The sequence below is a fragment of the Haemaphysalis longicornis genome, unplaced genomic scaffold, assembly GCF_048455015.1.
Source record: "Haemaphysalis longicornis isolate Haplotype H1 unplaced genomic scaffold, Haemaphysalis longicornis Haplotype H1 scaffold_2, whole genome shotgun sequence".
Lineage (NCBI taxonomy): Eukaryota > Metazoa > Arthropoda > Arachnida > Ixodida > Ixodidae > Haemaphysalis > Haemaphysalis longicornis.
Genome location: NW_027526295.1, coordinates 85,131,370 through 85,149,702, shown reverse-complemented (window position 1 = coordinate 85,149,702; position 18,333 = coordinate 85,131,370). Strand labels below are relative to the sequence as shown.

Genomic DNA, 18,333 nt, shown 5'->3' with positions numbered 1-18,333 from the left:
TAATGCTTCGTTGACTGCTCTGTGCGAGTTCGGTTCTCTGCCTTGGGATGAGTTGAAGGACCACTGGCGCGTGCTTTTAGTAAAGGAGGGTCGTGCGCGCAAGGCGCGCATCACGGCCGCGCTTAGAGAGGGGGAACCTTAACCTTCGCCTTCGCGATGCGGGACTACGTTAACCTGCTAAAGGTACGCTACGAGTCCCTCTTACGGCAATCATCGCAAGCGGCGAGCCGTGCGCAGACCTTGGGCAGGCCCGTCTCGGACCCCTCTGTACTCCGGCATATTAGAGCGGGCTCCCTTGACGAGGGTCGGCTAGCGACAGTTCCAGAGGTTACACTCGCTGACGGGTTGGTTAGCACGAGGGCTGAAGATATAGCCGAGGTCTTCGTGGGACATTTTGCCACCCTTTTCTCGACCGAGAACGCGTCGTGGGACGCAGAGGATTTTGAGGACAAACTTAGTGCGCTTTGTGGGGTGCTGCCGTGTGTACCAGATCACCTTGTTGATTCGCTGTGTGCTCCCGTGGATGCTGACGAGCTCGGCGAGTGTGTTAAAAAATTGAATGGTGCATCGGCGCCTGGGCCTGACGGGATTCCTGCTGGGTTTTACAACAAGTTTTTCCCGGCCATTCAGGGTGCGCTCCTCGACATGGTGAACGGCTTTTTTCTCCATGGAGTAAGGCCAGAATCGTTCCGTGAGGGTCGCGTTATCTTGATCGCGAAGCCAGGCGGGGATCCCACGCAGCCCCAGGCGTATCGACCGATCACACTCCTCAACACGGACTACAAGATCGTAGCATCCATTTTGGCTAGACGCACCAGTGCCGTTTTCCCGACATTATCAGCCAAGCGCAAACGTGCAGCGTGCCAGGTCGCACGATTTTCTCGTCCCTGGCATTGACGCGTGATTTATTCAGCTATGCGACGAAGATTAGCACCTCTGGCTGCTTCATCTCCCTAGATCAAGCGAAAGCCTTCGACAGAGTGGAACATCGATACCTGGCAGGCGTTTTGCGTCAATACGGCTTTCCGGCCGACTTTGTAACATTGCTTGAGCTGCTGTACTCGAACGTGAGGGTTAGACTCCTTGTCAACGGACTATTAAGTTGTCCGTTCTCCATCACCCGTGGGATAAGGCAGGGATGCCCTTTGTCGCCTCTGCTCTTTGTCATTTGTCTAGACCCGCTGCTCCGCCGTATCGATGCAAACACTGCCATCCGCGGCTTCCCGTTGCCTGGCATAAGCCAAGTCAAGGTGTCTGCGTATGCGGACGATGTGTCCCTGTTCATTCGGGACGAGGACAGCTACCAAGCGTTTATGCGGCTATTTTATGAGTACGGTGAGCTGTCTGGAGCTCGACTGAACAGGGGCAAAAGTATGGCGGTGCGCTTCGGTACATTTGCATCTAGCCTAGCGGGCGATGTAGAATGGGTTACAGGTGTTCCAGTACTTGGTGTGGTTTTTCATTCCTCGGGTGAAGTGGCGCGTAGTACGTGGAAGCGCCTCCTCGAGACAGCGGAGCAGCGTCTTGAGGTTGCGTCAAAGTTTAGACTTTCCCTCGCAGAGCGCAGCTACATAATTAAGTCGTCCGTCTCGGCGGCGCTTTTTTATGTAGCACACGTAGCGAAACCGCCGCGCCATTTCACCCGTCAGCTCGCCACGAAGTTCGGGTCGTTCTTTTGGGCGGGCGAGACAGAAACAGTGTCGCGTGCGCTGTTGAGACTGCCCAAGTCAATGGGTGGTTTCAGTCTGCCTTGCTTGCAAACCATGTGTAGCGTGCTGGCAGTACGCGCAGTGTTCGACCTTGTGGACTCAACTGAGTACCCAGGGAGGGCGCTTCTGCAGTACTTTCTGGGAACTTACCGCTCAATGTTTTATGACGAACGCATTGCCGGTCCCTCTGCTGAGCAGTCACCGCCATTTTATGCCAATGTACTCAAAACACTGAGGAACGTCCAGTCTACCTTGCCAAGCCTAAATTTCAGAGAAAGTACAGCAAGCGAATTGTGCGAAAAATTGGCAATAAACCAATTAGATAATCAGCAGACACCAAGATCACGCGGTGTCCGTTGGCGTCAGCTGACTTCGACGGAGCTTCCTTCTGATGTTAGGGATTTCGGATGGTTGCGTGGATGGCAAGTTCTTCCAACGTGTGACCGTCTGGCGAGATTCGGCATCGTGCGTTCCTCACGGTGCCAGCACTGCGGGCACACTGAAACATTGGAACATGCCTTGTTTCAGTGTCGTGTAGCGGTAACGTTTTGGACTTTGCTAAGCAGGTTGTTTGGTGTTACACTTAGAATGAGCACACGTTCAAATGACACGTTGGTGAACTTCCTGATGTGTGCTGGGGCTTTTGTATTGTGGCGAAATCGTGGTGCCGCGTGTCTTCGCGCCCGACCGCAACGGGCGATGTTTCCATTGTTGTGGCGTGTGCGGTCAATCCTTATGAGTCACTTGGAAAATGAGTTGGCAGTTCTAGGCGAAGAAGCCTTCCTGTAACGCTGGTCCACGCGTTTCATAGTGGCCAGGAACAACATCCTGAGCATCACTATTGTGCCGTATTGACTTTCAACGAGTTTATGAACTCTTTCTGTGAATGCATGTGAACTTTTTATGGATTGATTTCTGAGTAGCTTGTTTTACCACCATAGACATTTGTCGTGCAAAGTGTTGACTGCCCGGAGTATTTGGAAACTGATTAGATTTTGTTTTTCTTTCGGGCAGCGCTGTTACCACTAGTCGCTGCGTGCTGATATGTGGTTTTATAATAAATTCTCTTCTCACCGAACGCGGGGCTCGTAAGCATGGATTTGGAATTGTTGCAACCGCCAGCCTAAATCCATGCTTTTTACTTCATCTCGCTCACGAACATGAGCGTCGATGATCTGATCACGGCGCTCGAAAGAATTACCACTCGCTGCGGCCTGGAGACCCTGATACATCAAAGAGGACACAAGTTTTCCGCGGTGACTGCGTCTGCTGCTGCGAGCTTGCAGATTGTCTGGAAAAATAACCGCCTTTAAGAATAGCATCTAGCGCCCTGTGCCCTGCATGGGACCGCGGGTGCTCTACGCGACGGTCTGTCGCTTAAACCTTGTCGTTAAGGACAGGGTGTCGAAATGGAATTTTTAACTGTGAAGCTGTTGAAAAAAATCGATTGTGTATGGTGTCCGCAGTTAAAAATACCAAGAAAAGCCCGGGCACTCATGCACGCGGGCTTCGAGCGCACGTTCGTCGAGTTAAGCATACCCACTTAAGGAGATAGGCCAATATTACCCACAAAAAAACTCCAGCTTTCGCCGAATTGTTCAAAACTTTCTCGGAGCGAGAAAGGCACGTCATAGCGCATGCCCCTCGTTTGTTCGTCCTCGTGTCGTCGTGCGCATGCGCTGTGTACCGCAGAAGAGCCGTGAGTTTAATGTCGAAGCTGTTGTAGGTGATCGTTGACTCCACATGGCCCGGCCGCGGATAGTTCGCACGGCCGAGGATGATGATGATGAGAAAACTTTATTTTGCCCAAACTGGGGGCGGGAAGGGGACGAAAGGGAGCGTTCGACGGTCCTTCCCCGTCAGATGGCGGCCAGGAGCCCGTGAGCCCTAGCGGCATCTTCGGCCAGTTGGACAAGGCTGCGTTGAGTCTCTTGGTCGGGGCTGAGCAACACGGCCTCCCATTGCTCCAGAGTCCTGATCACTATTGTCTGTGATGATGTGTGTTGTGGTTTCTCGGGACAGGCCCATACCATATGCTGCAGGTTGGCTCGTTCGGAGCACCATCTACATTGCTCTTTGTAAAGGTCTGGGTATAGGCGGCTGTAGGCTACGGGGTTCGGAAAGGTGTTGGACTGCAAGAGTCGCCAGGCCACAGACTGCCACCGACTGAGGGAGGGATGCGCCGGCGGGTACTTCAGGCGGCCTAAGCGATAGTGAGCGGTGATGTCCCTATATGTCACAAGCCTGTCCCTGCCCCCCGTATGTAGCGATTGCTCATCAAGATCGAGGCGGTCCCGGTAGCTGAAACCTCGGGCCGCTTCGTGAGCGTGCTCATTACCTGGCAAGGACGAATGTGCTGGCGTCCATATAAGAAGGACCTCGCGGAGTTTAGACCCAGTAAAGGGTTGAAGAAGGCGCTGCGCTTGGGGTGAAATTCTACCCCTCTCAAAGTTTCTAATGGCTGTTTTCGAATCAGTCACAATTTTTTTGCGGGTGTGGAGGATATGGCAAGTGCAATGGCTGCTTCCTCCCCGGTCTCTGGGTGAATTGTACGGACTGAACCAGAGGCAGTTGAATTACCCTGCTGATCCACGGCCACTATGCTCATGGCCGCTCTGTCTGGGTATTCTGCGGAGTCGACGTAGAACACTTGTTTCTCCTCTCGAAGGCGGCGGTGGAGAGCAGCCGCCCTGGCTAGGCGTCGATCAACGTTGTATACCGGGTGCATATTTCGAGGAAGTGGAGATGTACGGATATGCGCCCGCTGTGAGTCAGTAAGCATCACCTTTTCCCCATGCTGGGAGGCGTAAGTAATGTGGAGCTGTTGAAGGATAGTGCGCCCCGTTTCGCTACTAGAGAGCCGTTGAAGTTGTGCTATTCTCTGCGCCTCAAGAGCTCTTCAAGGCTGTTATGGATACCCATTGCTTCGAAATGTTCAGTAGATGCGGTTATGGGAATTCCAACCACCTGTTTGTAGGCTTTCCTAATAATGCAGTTAAGTTTATCTTGTTTAGCTTTTTTGAGTCAGAAATGGCGCGACATAAGTAATTCGGCTGATAATAAATGCCTGTACAAGCCGTACGAGGTTTACTTCTTTGAGCCCATGATGCCTATTTGCGATCCGAGAGATGAGGTGACTTATTTGTGTCGCGCTCGAGTGAAGCGCTCGAATGGTTTCTGAGTTGGAGCCATCAGCTTGTATTCTGAGGCCTAGTATCCTGATGCACGGGACTCGAGGAATAGTGTGCCCTTCTACTTGCAGGTGAATATCTGGGGTAGCTTGAGGGCATCTGCGCCCGCGAATTGAAGGTTGGTAGAGAAGGAGCTCGGACTTTTGCGGAGAACACGCAAGTCCTCGAGGGGTTACGTAATCACGAACGATGTCAACAGCTTGTTGGAGCGTCTCTTGAATATCGCCATCCCTGCCTCCAGACATCCATAACGTGATATCATCGGCATATAAACTATGTTGAAGACCTGGCAAGGAATTGAGTAGCTGAGGAAGTTTAATCATGGCCACGTTAAACAAGAAAGGGGACAAAACGGAGCTTTGTGGAGTCCCCCTACTGCCCATCGTAATAATGTCTGATTCCAGTCCGCCAACGACGAGCCGGGCGGTGCGTTCGGAAAGACAGTCTTTGACGTAATTATAAGCTCGTTGACCCACGTCGAGATCAGAAAGGTTGGCCAGGATAGCGTCGTGGCGTACGTTGTCAAAGGCCTTAGTTAAATCTAGAGTAAGAACGGCCCTGGTGTCCAGCGGAGAGCAGCCGTAGCCATCGATTATCTCGTGTTTGAGGCGCAACATGACGTCTTGCGTGGAGAGTCCGGCACGAAAGCCAACCATGGTGTGTGGATAGAGGATCTTGTTTTCCATAAAGTGATTAAGGCGAGCGAGCACAACGTGTTCAAATAATTTTCCTACACATGATGTTAGCGAGATTGGCCTGAGGTTGCCGAGCTGAAGATTTTTTCCTTGTTTAGGAATCATTGTGATTTTGGCTGTTTCCATGCGGCGGGAATAGCGCCCTGCTCCCAACATTTATTCATGTAATTCGTTAGGGCCTCTACCGAGCTATCGTCAAGGTTGCGGAAGACCTTGTTAGTAATGCCGTCAGGCCCAGGCGCCGATTTAGTGCGAAGACCTTGAATGGCAGCGCGAACCTCTGCTATCGTGATGGCCCTATCTAATTCAGGATTGGGATTACCCGTATACTCAGGGAGGGGATCGGGCGGGCTGGGGCTAATAGAGCGTGCCTGTATATCATGCAATAAATCGCTTTCAGTGCCCTCGAAAGAATGCAACAGTGCTCGTAGGTTGTTACGTTGGATGAGCCTGCTGTTTTCGGGGTCAAGAAGACTTCTAAGGGTGTTCCAGGTCCTCGATACCCCCATTTGGCCATCCATACGATCACAGGTACTGTGCCAGTTTTGTTGCGTGAGGCGGGTAGCATATTCTTCGATTTCCCGGTTGAGACGAGCAAGCCGTCGACGTAGTGGGCGATTTAGTTTTTGTTTTTGCAGACGGGCTTGGATACTAGATTTAGCCTCCCACATATGGAGGAGCTTAGTGTCTACCTGCTGGAGCTGGGCCTCCTCGGGAATGATCTTCGTGGCAGTGTTTACATGGTCATTTAGCTCGGATATCCAGGTTTCGATGTCTTGAATGTTAGTGGCATCCGACTCAGCCACCGCCTCCCGAAGTTGGCGGAAAGTGTCATAGTTCACGATTCGAAGCTGCTTTCCGAGACGGCCGGCCCACCTGAAGGGATCGTTATAGACAAGATATAATGGTCGCTGCAAAGGTTCTCGTACGTGTTCTGCCAGATGGTATCTCGCGTGTTTTTTACGAAAGTAAGATCGGGGGTGGTATTGTTGGTGACACTATTGCCAATGCGTGTTGGGTAGGCTGGATCGGTAAGAAGAGTGAGGCCTAGTTGCTGGGCTTCCTGCCATAAAAGCCTGCCTTTTTTTGTATCTCTCTTATAACCCCAAGCAGAGTGCGGGGAGTTGAAATCACCCACTATAAGCAAAGTCTGTTTTTTGACGATATCTAGTGTTTTGCGGAAAAGCTGTGCGAAATTGTGATGCTTACTGGGGCTGCTGTAGACATTTAAAATAAATAGACTACTGCCCCCCCACTTTCTGTCTGAGAGGAGTTCGAGTAAAACATGTTCGACGGTGTCGACACCGGTATAGTGCTGAATGGCCGGTATATTGCGTTTGACAAGGGTAGTAACCACAATTTGCTTGATACCGGGGAGGTCGGCGCTGAAAGAACGATAGCCAGATAGTTTAGCCAGACCGCCAGACTCTTGGAGTGCAATAACATCCGGTTCTGCAGGGGTTAGTGTGTTTAGGTATTGCCGAAGGTTTCCTCGTTTGGGCCGAAACCCTCGACAATTCCACTGCCAGATGCAGTATTCTTTATGATGTTTGGTCCGCGCCATGATGACTGCCAGTAGGGTCAGGGGTCTTGAGTCCTTCGCTGACGGGGGGCCGGAGATAAGGCTTTAATTTAAGGGGACCCGCCCCAGAGGCTTGTCTAGGAAGCGTGTATGAGTTCTCTAGAGCCATAACTTTGGAGTTCAGAGTCGCGTGTTGTTTGGTGAGTGTGTTTGCCAGTGTGGAGATCATGCTTTCCAACTTGGCAAATCGATTTTCGATTTTAGATTCCAGTTACGTGAGACTTTCTTGTTGAGAAGGAGGGCTCAGGGGCAACCCGGCTTTTCGTTTGGTAGGGGGACTGTCTTCCTCCGATGCACAGACTACCGCTACAGATAAAGGCCTAGACTCAACTGAGGTAGGTGCGTCTGCTGGAGGGGCGGATTGTTGCGACTGCCCTGTGGAGGGAGTAAAGCGAGCACGGAGCTGAGCGTTTTCCGCCTTGAGCTGCCTATTTTCTTCAATGACAGTCTCGAGCAGTTGTTTAATGCGTGTAATCTCCTCCTCTAAGGAGGGACTTGCGTGGAGTGTCATGCTGGTGTTGTGTGTGTTTGCACTGTGTTGAGCGGGCTGAGAGGCCAGAGTTGCCCAGCTCACCTTTGCCGGTTGCACGGAGACGTCGACCATGTGACTCGAGCGGGAAGCGGATCGGGAGGCTTCACGATGTCCTTCCTTACGGCGGGATTTGGAACGAGAGCAATGCGAGCGGTTACCGTCCTTCGCCGCTGCTCCGTTCTCAGGGCCCGGATGGAGCGGGGGGAGCCTGGGGAAGGAGCTGGAGCGGCCTCGGTGCTGTTTCTTGTCCTCGTCACACCACTGGGCACTGTTAAAAGTTCCTTGCTGGCGATCGGAGACGTCCGATCGATGCTGAGGTCCTCGTTGATCTCGTTGCTGTCGCGACCGTTGGCGCTGTCTGAGCACAAAGGGGGTCCTGTATCTGTGACGACATTTTTTGTCTCCTGTCGGGTGATCTTGTCCACATATGGCACATTTGATTTCACAGGCATGATCCTCAGATGGGTTTTGGAGGGCGCATGCTTTGCAGCATTGACTGTTAGGGTGCGGACACACATCCATTCGGTGCCCCACCATGCCGCAGGTTGCGCACACTTCGTATTTTTTCTTATGCAAGAAACAGCGGTATTCCGCACCACGGTAGTAAACAAAGTAAGGTACCCGTTGACTTTCAAAGACCATGATCACAGAGTTTGTCTTGCCCATGCGGCGGGCCTGGAGTACTGTAGGATTCTTTGACTACACGAGGCTGCGGGTAATATCCTCAGCGGTGTCATAGCTGGGGATGTCATGAATAACTCCCTTGATGGTATCTTCGGGGGGAGCAATGTAGGCAGACGTCGCATAGCAGGCTTCGCCAATTCGGAGTTCCCTGATCTTGTTATACTTTTCTGCCCTCGACAGGGCGGGGGTACTCACAATAATAATGTTTTGCTGGGAGTCGGACCGGAGAATGTCCTCCGAGACTTGGGAAGATGGGATTTCGGCCGCGCAAAAAACACTGTCCCGAAGTTGAGCGTCACTCACTTTGGTTACATCCAGGCCATCGCGGGGGCGAATGACAATTTTATCGGGTCGATGCACTCTTAGAGGGGCGGTAATGCCGCGAACCATACATTGGGTTTGTTTATTTTGTACAGATAACAACGAGTTTCTACTCCTTTGTAGTAGACATAGAAGACTCTCTGTCCTAGGCTCTCTGTCCTAGAAGGCTCTCTGTCCTAGAAGACTCTCTGTCCTGTCCTAGTAGACATAGACTCTCTGTCCTAGGATGGTAATCACCACCGAGCCCGATTGTCCAAGTCGTCGACACGCCGCGAATTCGTATCCGGGCATCCATAAATCTTCGAGAATTTCTTGGGGGGTGTACTCGATCGGTATGTCGTGCAAGACACCTTTACTTGAATCCTGGGGGAAGAGGCCGTAATGATTGATTTTGATGTCCTCCTTGGGCAGCCGTGGTTGCCAGAGAAAGGTTAGGGAGTCGGTGAGGCTTCTGACCTTGGGGTGAACGCGCGGGCGTACCGCTGCCAGCCGCCGAATGCCCGGCGGAGTCTTTCGTCGTCGAACCAAGGCGCGATAGAGCGCGGCTATTGCGCCGGCGGTGACTTGTAAGCCAGCCAGCGTCGTCTTCATACTCTTCTGGTGAGATGGTTTCTCCTTCCACCGCGACTCCCTCCATGGCCGTAACCGCCACGCTGAGGCGGGCAGAGGAAGGCGAAGTCTGCTTCGTTGTGGCACGTGCAACCTCCATGCGCCGACAGTCGCCACCCGCCGGCGTGGGAAGTGCCGCTGCGCTGAGTAGGCCTAGCGCAGCCTGGCGTGGTCGAGGGACGAAGTGGACGGTCGACAAGCGGCCAGAGGGCCGAGCTTGTTGAGAAAGGGCTCCACGGGTAGCTGGTGACGTCCTGAACACGACACGATGAGTTGTAGCTAGGTATATGAGGAATGTGCGCCCCTAGAAACGAAAAATCACGGAGCCCATGCGAAAGGTGACTGCTTCGTCGCACGTGCCCACGGCCGAGGAAGTGGCCGCGCTTCTAGAGGCTCGGCGTGCAAAGCATCTGTTAGAGTCAAGTCGCGCTTGCAGAGGGGCGTACGGAAACGCCGACAAAACCACGGGCTCACTCTGGCTTTGCTCAACACACGTTAATTGCAATGCCATACCGCCGACGTGAACCACAACACCCCAACGATACTGAAACCCAACTTGGTGTCCGTCAATGATCCCCTACAACGGCTGCGCCATTCAAGTCTTGCGCGTGCGTGCAAGCTTCTCTGAACTTCTTTCTGGTCCGGTTCGGGTTCGGCTTCAAGACTTCCCGGTTCGCTACGGTTTCGGTTCCCGAGGACCATTCCGTTCCGGTTCGAATTGATTCTAGCGGGTTTGGAGAAAAAAGAGCAGGACGGGTTTTCTGTTTCACTTTTTAAATGCAGAGCATTTCTTTAACTCACGATGTCACCCGGCGTTGGCGTGCCTCGGCGTCTGCAACAGCCGTTCCAGGTGCTCCCTCTCCCCCACTCCTCACCTGCTCTCCGCTGCTCCTCGCGTGTTCTCCGCGTGCTCGGATCGCGTTCAGCAACAGGTGGGGCGCGCATGCGTTGTAGTTTGGCGCGGGAGCAACAACAGTTGTGGCGTGATCGTGACGTAGTCGTGACGTGGTCGTGGCGCGGTCGTGCTGTGATGGGGCGGTTCTCGGCGTTCGCTCTCGCTGTCAATTTCTTTCGAACCAGATAAAATCGGGTATGTGCGCCCCCCGAAAATGCTCTGCATTTGACCGTGCCCCTCGCGAGGGGGATGTTTAACCGCGGAGCTGTTTAAGCTTTTAGTGATGAGTTTTCGTTTCTTCGTTTTTATGTCAGGTCGGTATAAAAATGAATTCTTGATGTATGTAAAGCGAAGCTTTAGCGTCCCCGCCGATGCCGTTGGACGCACATACACCCTGCAGGAAAGCCAACTTTCTGTGACGATGATAATGAATGATCGTGGTTGAAGTGAATGAAAAAGACGCTTCCCATGGCCGCTTCTATAGCGCCGCTGCTCTTCATTGCAGGTTTGTTTCTCTCGCTAAATATTGTACATGTAGTTACATAATTATAACAAATAAACGCGCTACCTTCAACAATTATGCATTTTAAGCATATGCAGGGCGTTACTTGGTCGGTTGATTTTCAATGTATTTCTTAATGCATTTTTCGCTTTGTTTCTTGGGAGCTTTTTTGTGGTCTTCGTCCTGCGATTACGATGTGTATGACGCATTTTTGGTTGTCGTTAGCTCATTTTTCTAATCGATCATTTTAAATTTCTCCACTTTCCCGGTTTTAAAAATTTGCTTCGACCCGTTATCTCCATGGATGTTCGCTGTTAAAGCGATTAAATTCGTTAACTACGCCAATGCGTTGGTGCGCAGATGCAGGGCATCACACAGTTGGGGGTGAGGGGAACTCGGCAAAAAATGCTTACCAATTAAAAGAGGCCTAATGAACATACTTTGGAGTTGCACAGAACTACAGGTTCAGCGCATTCCGCACGATGCCACGAATCGAGCCACTAGCTCTCCCAGTCGCGTAAAGCACCGCCAGGTGGTACTTTCCAGGCAAACGAAGCGTTGTGGCCGAAATACAAAAATTGATATGCATTGAGTAGCAAAGGTCCCGCATGCGCACTCAGCTATCTCGACTGCAGGTGCTGGGCAGGGAGATGTCGCGACGGGAGTTCTTGCACGGCGCTCTCTTGGTACGTTTTATTTTGCGGCCGCATGTACCTATAGTTTCAACGGCGTTGTATCCTTAACTTGAGAGCATTAACGGGGCTAGAAGTCGAAAACTGTCCGGCGTCGGCGTCAATCTCCACCTGTCAAGGGTGGCAGGTGGCGTTTAGAGGGATTTGACTCTCCCCACTTTCCACCTGCTAACAGACGGGCTAGGATGTAGTAAGGGCTGTAAAGACTCACTGAATGTCGGGAAACACCGGCGATATCAACTTGCTAACGACACTTCAGCGAAGGGTGACAGCGATTGGGATGTAGTAAAGATAGCAACTTAGTGAATTCACAAGCAGCGGTAGGGGTCACTGATTGATTGATTGATTAATTATAAGGTTAAACCGCCAACGCAACGCAGGCGATGAGGCGCATCATAGTGGAGGGCCCCGGATGAATTTTTACCTCCTGGAGGATCATTAACGTGCGCCGAAATATCGAACCCACGGGTAGTGGTCGCTGCTACTCCAAGGCTGCAGAACGGTAGCACGTATAGAGTGAAGGCGTTAAAAAACGCTATCGGATTTACTTCGTATCAAACACTTGATCGCTCTTTTTTTCTTTCAGTTCAGATGGTTGCTACATTCTTACCTCTTATAAATACTGTTTTAAAAAACCTTGGATGAATACAAGTTACAGTCAAACCACTGTCTAACGAAACTTAATCTTACGAATTTCACGCTCTAACGAACAGGTTCCTATACAGATCAATGGTTTTATGAACTCAAAGTAGGGAAATATATTCAGCCCCATTCCCGATTTAACGAAGTATTTCGAAAAACAGAAACATTTAAAAAGGAGAAATTTCGAAGGTATTTAGTCAGAACGTTACAAGACGCATCTAGAATCGTTTTTTTGGGAGCTCTGTATACGAGATACACTCAGCAGTCCTGTTTTTCAGTCAGTGTTACTTGGCGGCTCCAGCAGTGGTGACGGCTCTTGCTTCACGTCCTGCGGCCGCTACACGCCTGGTGATGGACGTGGTTAATTTATGGGGGCAATACAATCGAGTGTGCAAATTACTTGTATTTCAGTTCCTTTACACTGAGGCACGCTTCGCGCATTCTGCAACGTCATGCGGTTTTAAAAGATTTGCGTTGTTCAGAGGAAAAATTTTTATGTAGCTACCATAACTTAGTGTTACAGACACTTGATGCAGATATTCTTCATGTACACTGAACTTATTTGACGCACTCCACTAAAAAAAAATTGTAAAGGCTAACGAATTTTCGAACAAACTAAACAAACAAATATAGAATCTAATTTTGTTGCTGCAGGTTACCAATGCGAGCGTCAAGTATATGCCGAGAGTGGGTGTTTGACATTCGCGTAAAATGTAGCCTCAGATGCACCAAGTTTGTGACTTAGCTAACTATATGCTTCAGGATGAAGGTTTAGCGCTGCGCACAGATTGCAACGCAAGCGTCTTGAACGAATATGATGCTCGTGTGAATTTGGTAAACAAACACAGTTAATAAACTTTCTCAGCTCTAACGCAGTGCGTAATCTCAGCTTGGTTCACCTATTTATTTAGGCAAATTACGGAATAAAACTGCGGCTTTGTCACCTTAGCAAAGTCTGTAAGTAAGTCACAGTAGCAAAGTTTGTCATATAGGGGTTTTCAATTACCTTCGAGAATACAATTTCTCTCGAACTGCATATCCTAGATTCATTCTCGCATATTCTGTATGGCTCGTACCCTCAATAATTATTTCACGGCTGTTTTGTGAAAGCAATTGCCCGCGTGCTCTAAGCTTTCATCGCGAATACTAGCTTAGCAAGACAACTTTGGGGCTGTGCGGATCTGGTAAGACTGTTTGTTAGGTGCCTTTTGCAACTGTGACTTATAGAACACAAAGCACGGGGTTACGTTCAACGCAAAATACGCGAGAAAACCTATAACCAAAGTAATACAATATCCCCCAACTTGTTTGTTTCAGAGGGTATGAACTACATAGAAAACGTTTTTTAACTATGTTAGATTGCTAGAGGCGAGAATGTCATTCCCATTGCGCGAGATAATACGCCGAACTTGCCAAAGGAAATCAAAGGGAAGCAAACCAAGAGGTGGCCATTTAGAATCGACATTTTTATCTCGCAGGTCACATTTTTCGTACGCCAAGAATTCCTCAGATTGGCTTTGCCACCAGCTCCTTTATTCAATAGGAAGACAGGAACGCTCTGCACTCTTGTACAAGGTGATAGCTTCGTTACTATAAACTCGATGGTTTCTTTTATCCAGCCCAGGGGCCCTGGCGGCCGTAGCCGAATCCTCCGTAGGTAGATGCCGCCGTGTACGGAGACGAATAGCGGCCGCCACCGGCCGCACGAGGGTTCGAGTTGAAGACGGCGTCGGCGCTCGCTCCGGGCAGCGTTCCGGGTTCGTTGGTGTCGATCTTGGCGCGGAATCCACCGGCGTCGGCGACGTAGTTGACGCGGCGGAAGAGGCCGCTGGCGTCCGTGTAGCCGAACGAGCCCGTCTTGGCGTTGCTGGAGTCTCCCTGCTCCTTGTGGTACGTCTTGGTGCCGAACTCGTCTACGTTGTCGTAGCCGAAGCTGTATGGCTGCGCTGGCTATATGCGAGAAAAGCATACGTTGATAAGATACTGCTGCTGATATTTAGTGGGAGTGAGCCTATGATTTGTGCATATCTTTTGCATCGGTTATATACAGAGAGCGCAGTAACACAACATCACATGTTAGGATGATAACCCAACTTCCCCAAAGCACCCTCACACACACTAGACTAGAAGCACGGAATCGTTAAAGTTTGAGAACACATAATTTAGCACCAGGAGCTTGGCTCAGTATTAATGTTATTTCTTTCTCAGGCCTACTCCCTATGCCACGTTATTATAATTTTGCGCTCTATTTTTCATCTAATGTCACTTGTAAACAGGACGTGGCACATGCTATGTGCTTACACTACACACTTACTGAAAAAGCTAACTCAAAATATTTGTACAAAACAACTTTGAAAGTTGTCGTCCTTAAATAGTTACATGAAGCTGCTTTTGATTTATTGCCAAGTATTTTCGTGCTGCCAATTTATTGCTGTCGTTTACGACAACCTAACATGGTCGTTATGACTATTGTTGAAGTGAATCCAGAAAAGCGGCTGAGACTTACATAATATTGTTCTTGTCGCGCGAACGTATTTGATGCCGCAGGGAAGGAGGACCCGAACCCTCCGTGGTGGTACCCGCCCCCGAATCCACCACCGAACGCACCACCATGATGTCCTCCACCGAATCCGCCACCGAGTCCGCTGCCGAAGCTGCTGCCTAATCCGTAACGGCCTCCCGCGAAGGCCGCAGGTAGTAAGCAGACCAAGAGCACCTGGAACGTATGTTACATTATGCGTGGTGCAGCAAAATATTTCTCTAGATTTGTATTATACAGTTTGCTCCAAACTTAGTACCCTTGCTGCGGAGCGCACAAGAACAGGAGTTTGTAAAGTTGAAATCTAACATCCGTCTTATATTCACTCATCCTGGAACTGCTGAAATTGAATCTGCTTGTTAGTACAGCTGAATTTTCTGTATCTATAAACAAAACACGTCGCAATTGCAGTTATCAATACCAAGTACAACTCAAAACAAAATCAGGATAAATGTAGTGATAAGTGTTGTAATATGAATAACGGTGGTGTGGACAGATTTAGACGTTACCAAATAGAAAAAGTTAAGGGTTATAGTCGCGTTGAGCGGTACTCCCTATCGACGGCGCCGTAACGTATTTATGATCATCACCATTGCTGCAGTGGCGTCGAAAAACTCCAAAGCGCACAAAAAAAAAAAAAACGGGGACAAAGAGGAGGGACACACACACGCGTGTCCGTCCTCTTTGTCCCCGTTTTTTTGTGCGCTTTGAAGTTTTTCGATATCATACACCAACTAGCCCAACTTGCGGTATTGCTGCAGTGGCGTCCCTAGTTTTAGTTTGCGCGCACAGAGGAGACCGAGCCGATGAGCTAAATCAAAACCTAGATTTCATATCTGTACAGATTCATTTATGTACGGGTATTCTGTCGGTAACCTAAGTGATCACCCTCAATGTCATCGACGTCTTCGACGTTGTAATGTTTTGCCCAGAATACAAATTCAAGAGCCATAACTCTTTTTGTCATCTTTGTGCAAGCGTGACTGGTCACCAACCAAACAACCATTGTCGTTGTTTTATTTGTCGCATGGACATTTCGTCCGGCATATGCCAGTTCTCCTTTAGAAAGCCTACCACGCAGCAGAACCGCTCCAATGAAGAAGGCAAAAGGAAGCGCTATGTTTTTTGAAGCTTTGAAGTGCGTGCCCACAAAGACCGAAATGCATCAAGAAAGCTGCAGGAAGCAGCAGCACAGTCCAATCGAGGCACCAAAAGCATGCTAATGAATCAGAAGCAAAAAATATATTTTACAGAAGTTTTTCTGTACCCTCTTCTGCTGCACCAGCCCGCTATGTGACTGTGTGCAATGCAGGAGCGCTCTCAACCACATGCCGGAATCGCGTCACTTCATCGTATACGTATTCTCTACCCTAACGCAAAAATCACGATGGCCTACTGAAACTCGTGTCACATTACGTGAACATACCTTGAAATGTTATGAAAAAGTGCCTGAATTGTGTCATATCCGCGAATACTCATTGAAAATGTTTAAAATAGAATACGAGTTGGCAACCTGATAAATTCCTTGCGCAAAAACATGAAACAAGCAATCACTAAATATATTGCTTTGGTAAGAGTACAGAACAGGAGCATATAGATAACTGTAAAAACTTAGTCGAGGATATGTTTTCAGTGTATCTTCTGCGATGTTAAGGCATATCTTCATTGTGTTCTTTCGATGTTTGAAGACAACATATCGGTGAGGATAGGGCAACATCAGAATATTTTTTGAGAGCGAAAGCGCTTACCTCGCAGAACATAACAGGCGCGGAACTCATGCTGACTTAGGTCCGGCGACGAACTCCGGTGGGTTCGAAATTTTTCGGGAAGAATCAACTGGCTCTTAGCTCTGAAGAGCTGCTCTTCCGGCTGGTTTGCTGCTTTGGGGGTGGGCCGAGAGACTAGAAGGCACTGACTGCTGTGGCTGACAGTACGCGCCATGGCAAGAGGTTTTATAAAGCCTTGGCAGCAAGGACGGCTCCTGCGATCATCCTTTCTGCAAGTTGGCCCACTGCCTCCTCTCCTCACGTTGCTCGCACTTTTGCTGTTGATAGCAGCAGTGCCTTGCCCACCAACAATGCGCCTGGCTTCCTCCCCTTGAAAACAAGAAAAAAAAAATAAAGACCATAGCGAAAAGAATGCCGCCACGTGCGTGCGGCCTCCGCTTGCCAATTACCCCGACGACTTCACGCCGATTTCCACGCCGCGGCAAAACTTTCGAGGTCCATCGTTGTCTGCCTTTTCGTCTTCAATTTCGTCACTATTTCTTAAGAATTACGACGTATACTTTGCTAGCGTATCGTCATTTTTTTTCTGTCCCTTAGAAAAATGGCGTGTCAGGTACAACAACACCACATAGTATTTACAAATGCGCCTGGTCCTACTTTGTTTCAGCAGCTCGGCGGTTTTCTGTGACACACGAACAAATGTTTTTCACGGTTACAAAAACGGCCGGACAACGATTTTTGATTGCTGCCTACCGGGTAGCAAAGGGCAACACGAGGACAGGACGCAACGATCGGCTACACAAAACTTGGGTGTTATACGGGGCATAATTTCTGGCTCCTCCGAAATAAAAGTGAACCCCTAAATAGAACGAGAGTTCAGTAATAAGATGTTAACTGGCTTAATCACAACGTGTAGGCGTTATTAAGGTACTGTTAGAGTTCGCTAACTGGAATTCTAGCCGAGGAGACATTTCGTTTCTATGTGAGCCCGGACGACTCGCCCTAGGCATACATACAAGCGTGCACGAACTTGCACACATACGTGTATACGTAACACAGTCCCTACAAAGACATGTCAGTCTGACCGCACGCGCCACAATTTGAAAGGGGTGGGCCAGTCTGCCTTTACTGCTCTCGTCCTTCCGAATTTACCAACTATTTCGGGTGTGACTACTACGTGCTTACGCGTAGAAAATCTCCTGTCTATCCTTCTCTACCAGGACACCTTGACCCGGCACACAGCCGATGAGGAGTCTCTGCTATGATGCCAGAATCAATTCGGAACGAGCGACAGGGCCCCGCCTCCGCGGGTGCTGCGGCTACTGGTCACTACTCGGTAAGCACGGAATTTGCGGGATAATAAAGAAAAAACTCGCTGCGTCTACGGCCATGCGGGCGCGCTCAGCTTACAGGTGCTTTGACCAAATTATACTATTCTGAAGTTGTAGTGAGGTGTCATGTCTACCCGTGACACCTATTACAGCCGAACTTCTTCTAAGCTATGCGACAGAGAGGAGCCCTAGCCGTTCTATACCACGGGCTTGCTGCTGGAGTGCGTGCTCAGCTGGCCAGTTTGTTGTTACTGCAGACCCCACGGACACATTTTTCGGTTCGGTCGGAGACATTTACTGGTTAAACGACGCGGCTGCGACACCTACGAACGCGAAAAAACAAGCCCCCGTTACAGCTACCGGCAGCGGGGTTGCCCGCCCCCGACACGTCGGTCTCCTCCTTCTGCTGATTCTTCTGAATTGCCCAGAAATTCTCGCGAACCATGACCTCACTCCCCATCGACATATCCACGAGCTGTGTCTCCACTTTGGCCCGTCGTGCATGGCCCCTCGCACCTACAAGAAAACTGAGCCCATCTGTTATTGGAGAGGGAACTGCGTTTCTTGGGACCATAACAACTCCCCCAGAACAACCATCGAACATGTCTGTGTTGATTGAATGTACCAGTATGGAAGCCACTACTCGTGCTGGTACATGTAACAGGCTACGAATGGTAAAAGA

At 49.9% G+C, this 18,333-nt stretch overlaps 1 protein-coding gene across 1 annotated transcript; it reads right to left on the bottom strand.

The window, feature by feature from the left end:
* Positions 1-13,662: 13,662 nt before the first annotated feature.
* On the bottom strand, positions 13,663-18,096 carry LOC144168141 (uncharacterized). Its single transcript, XM_077697190.1, has 5 exons — positions 18,012-18,096; positions 16,622-16,689; positions 14,674-14,770; positions 14,561-14,601; positions 13,663-14,004 (listed from the first exon to the last, which is right to left on the bottom strand). The coding sequence occupies exons 1-5, from the start codon at positions 18,094-18,096 to the stop codon at positions 13,666-13,668; spliced, it is 630 nt and encodes a 209-aa protein (XP_077553316.1). The 3' UTR covers positions 13,663-13,665.
* Positions 18,097-18,333: the final 237 nt, after the last annotated feature.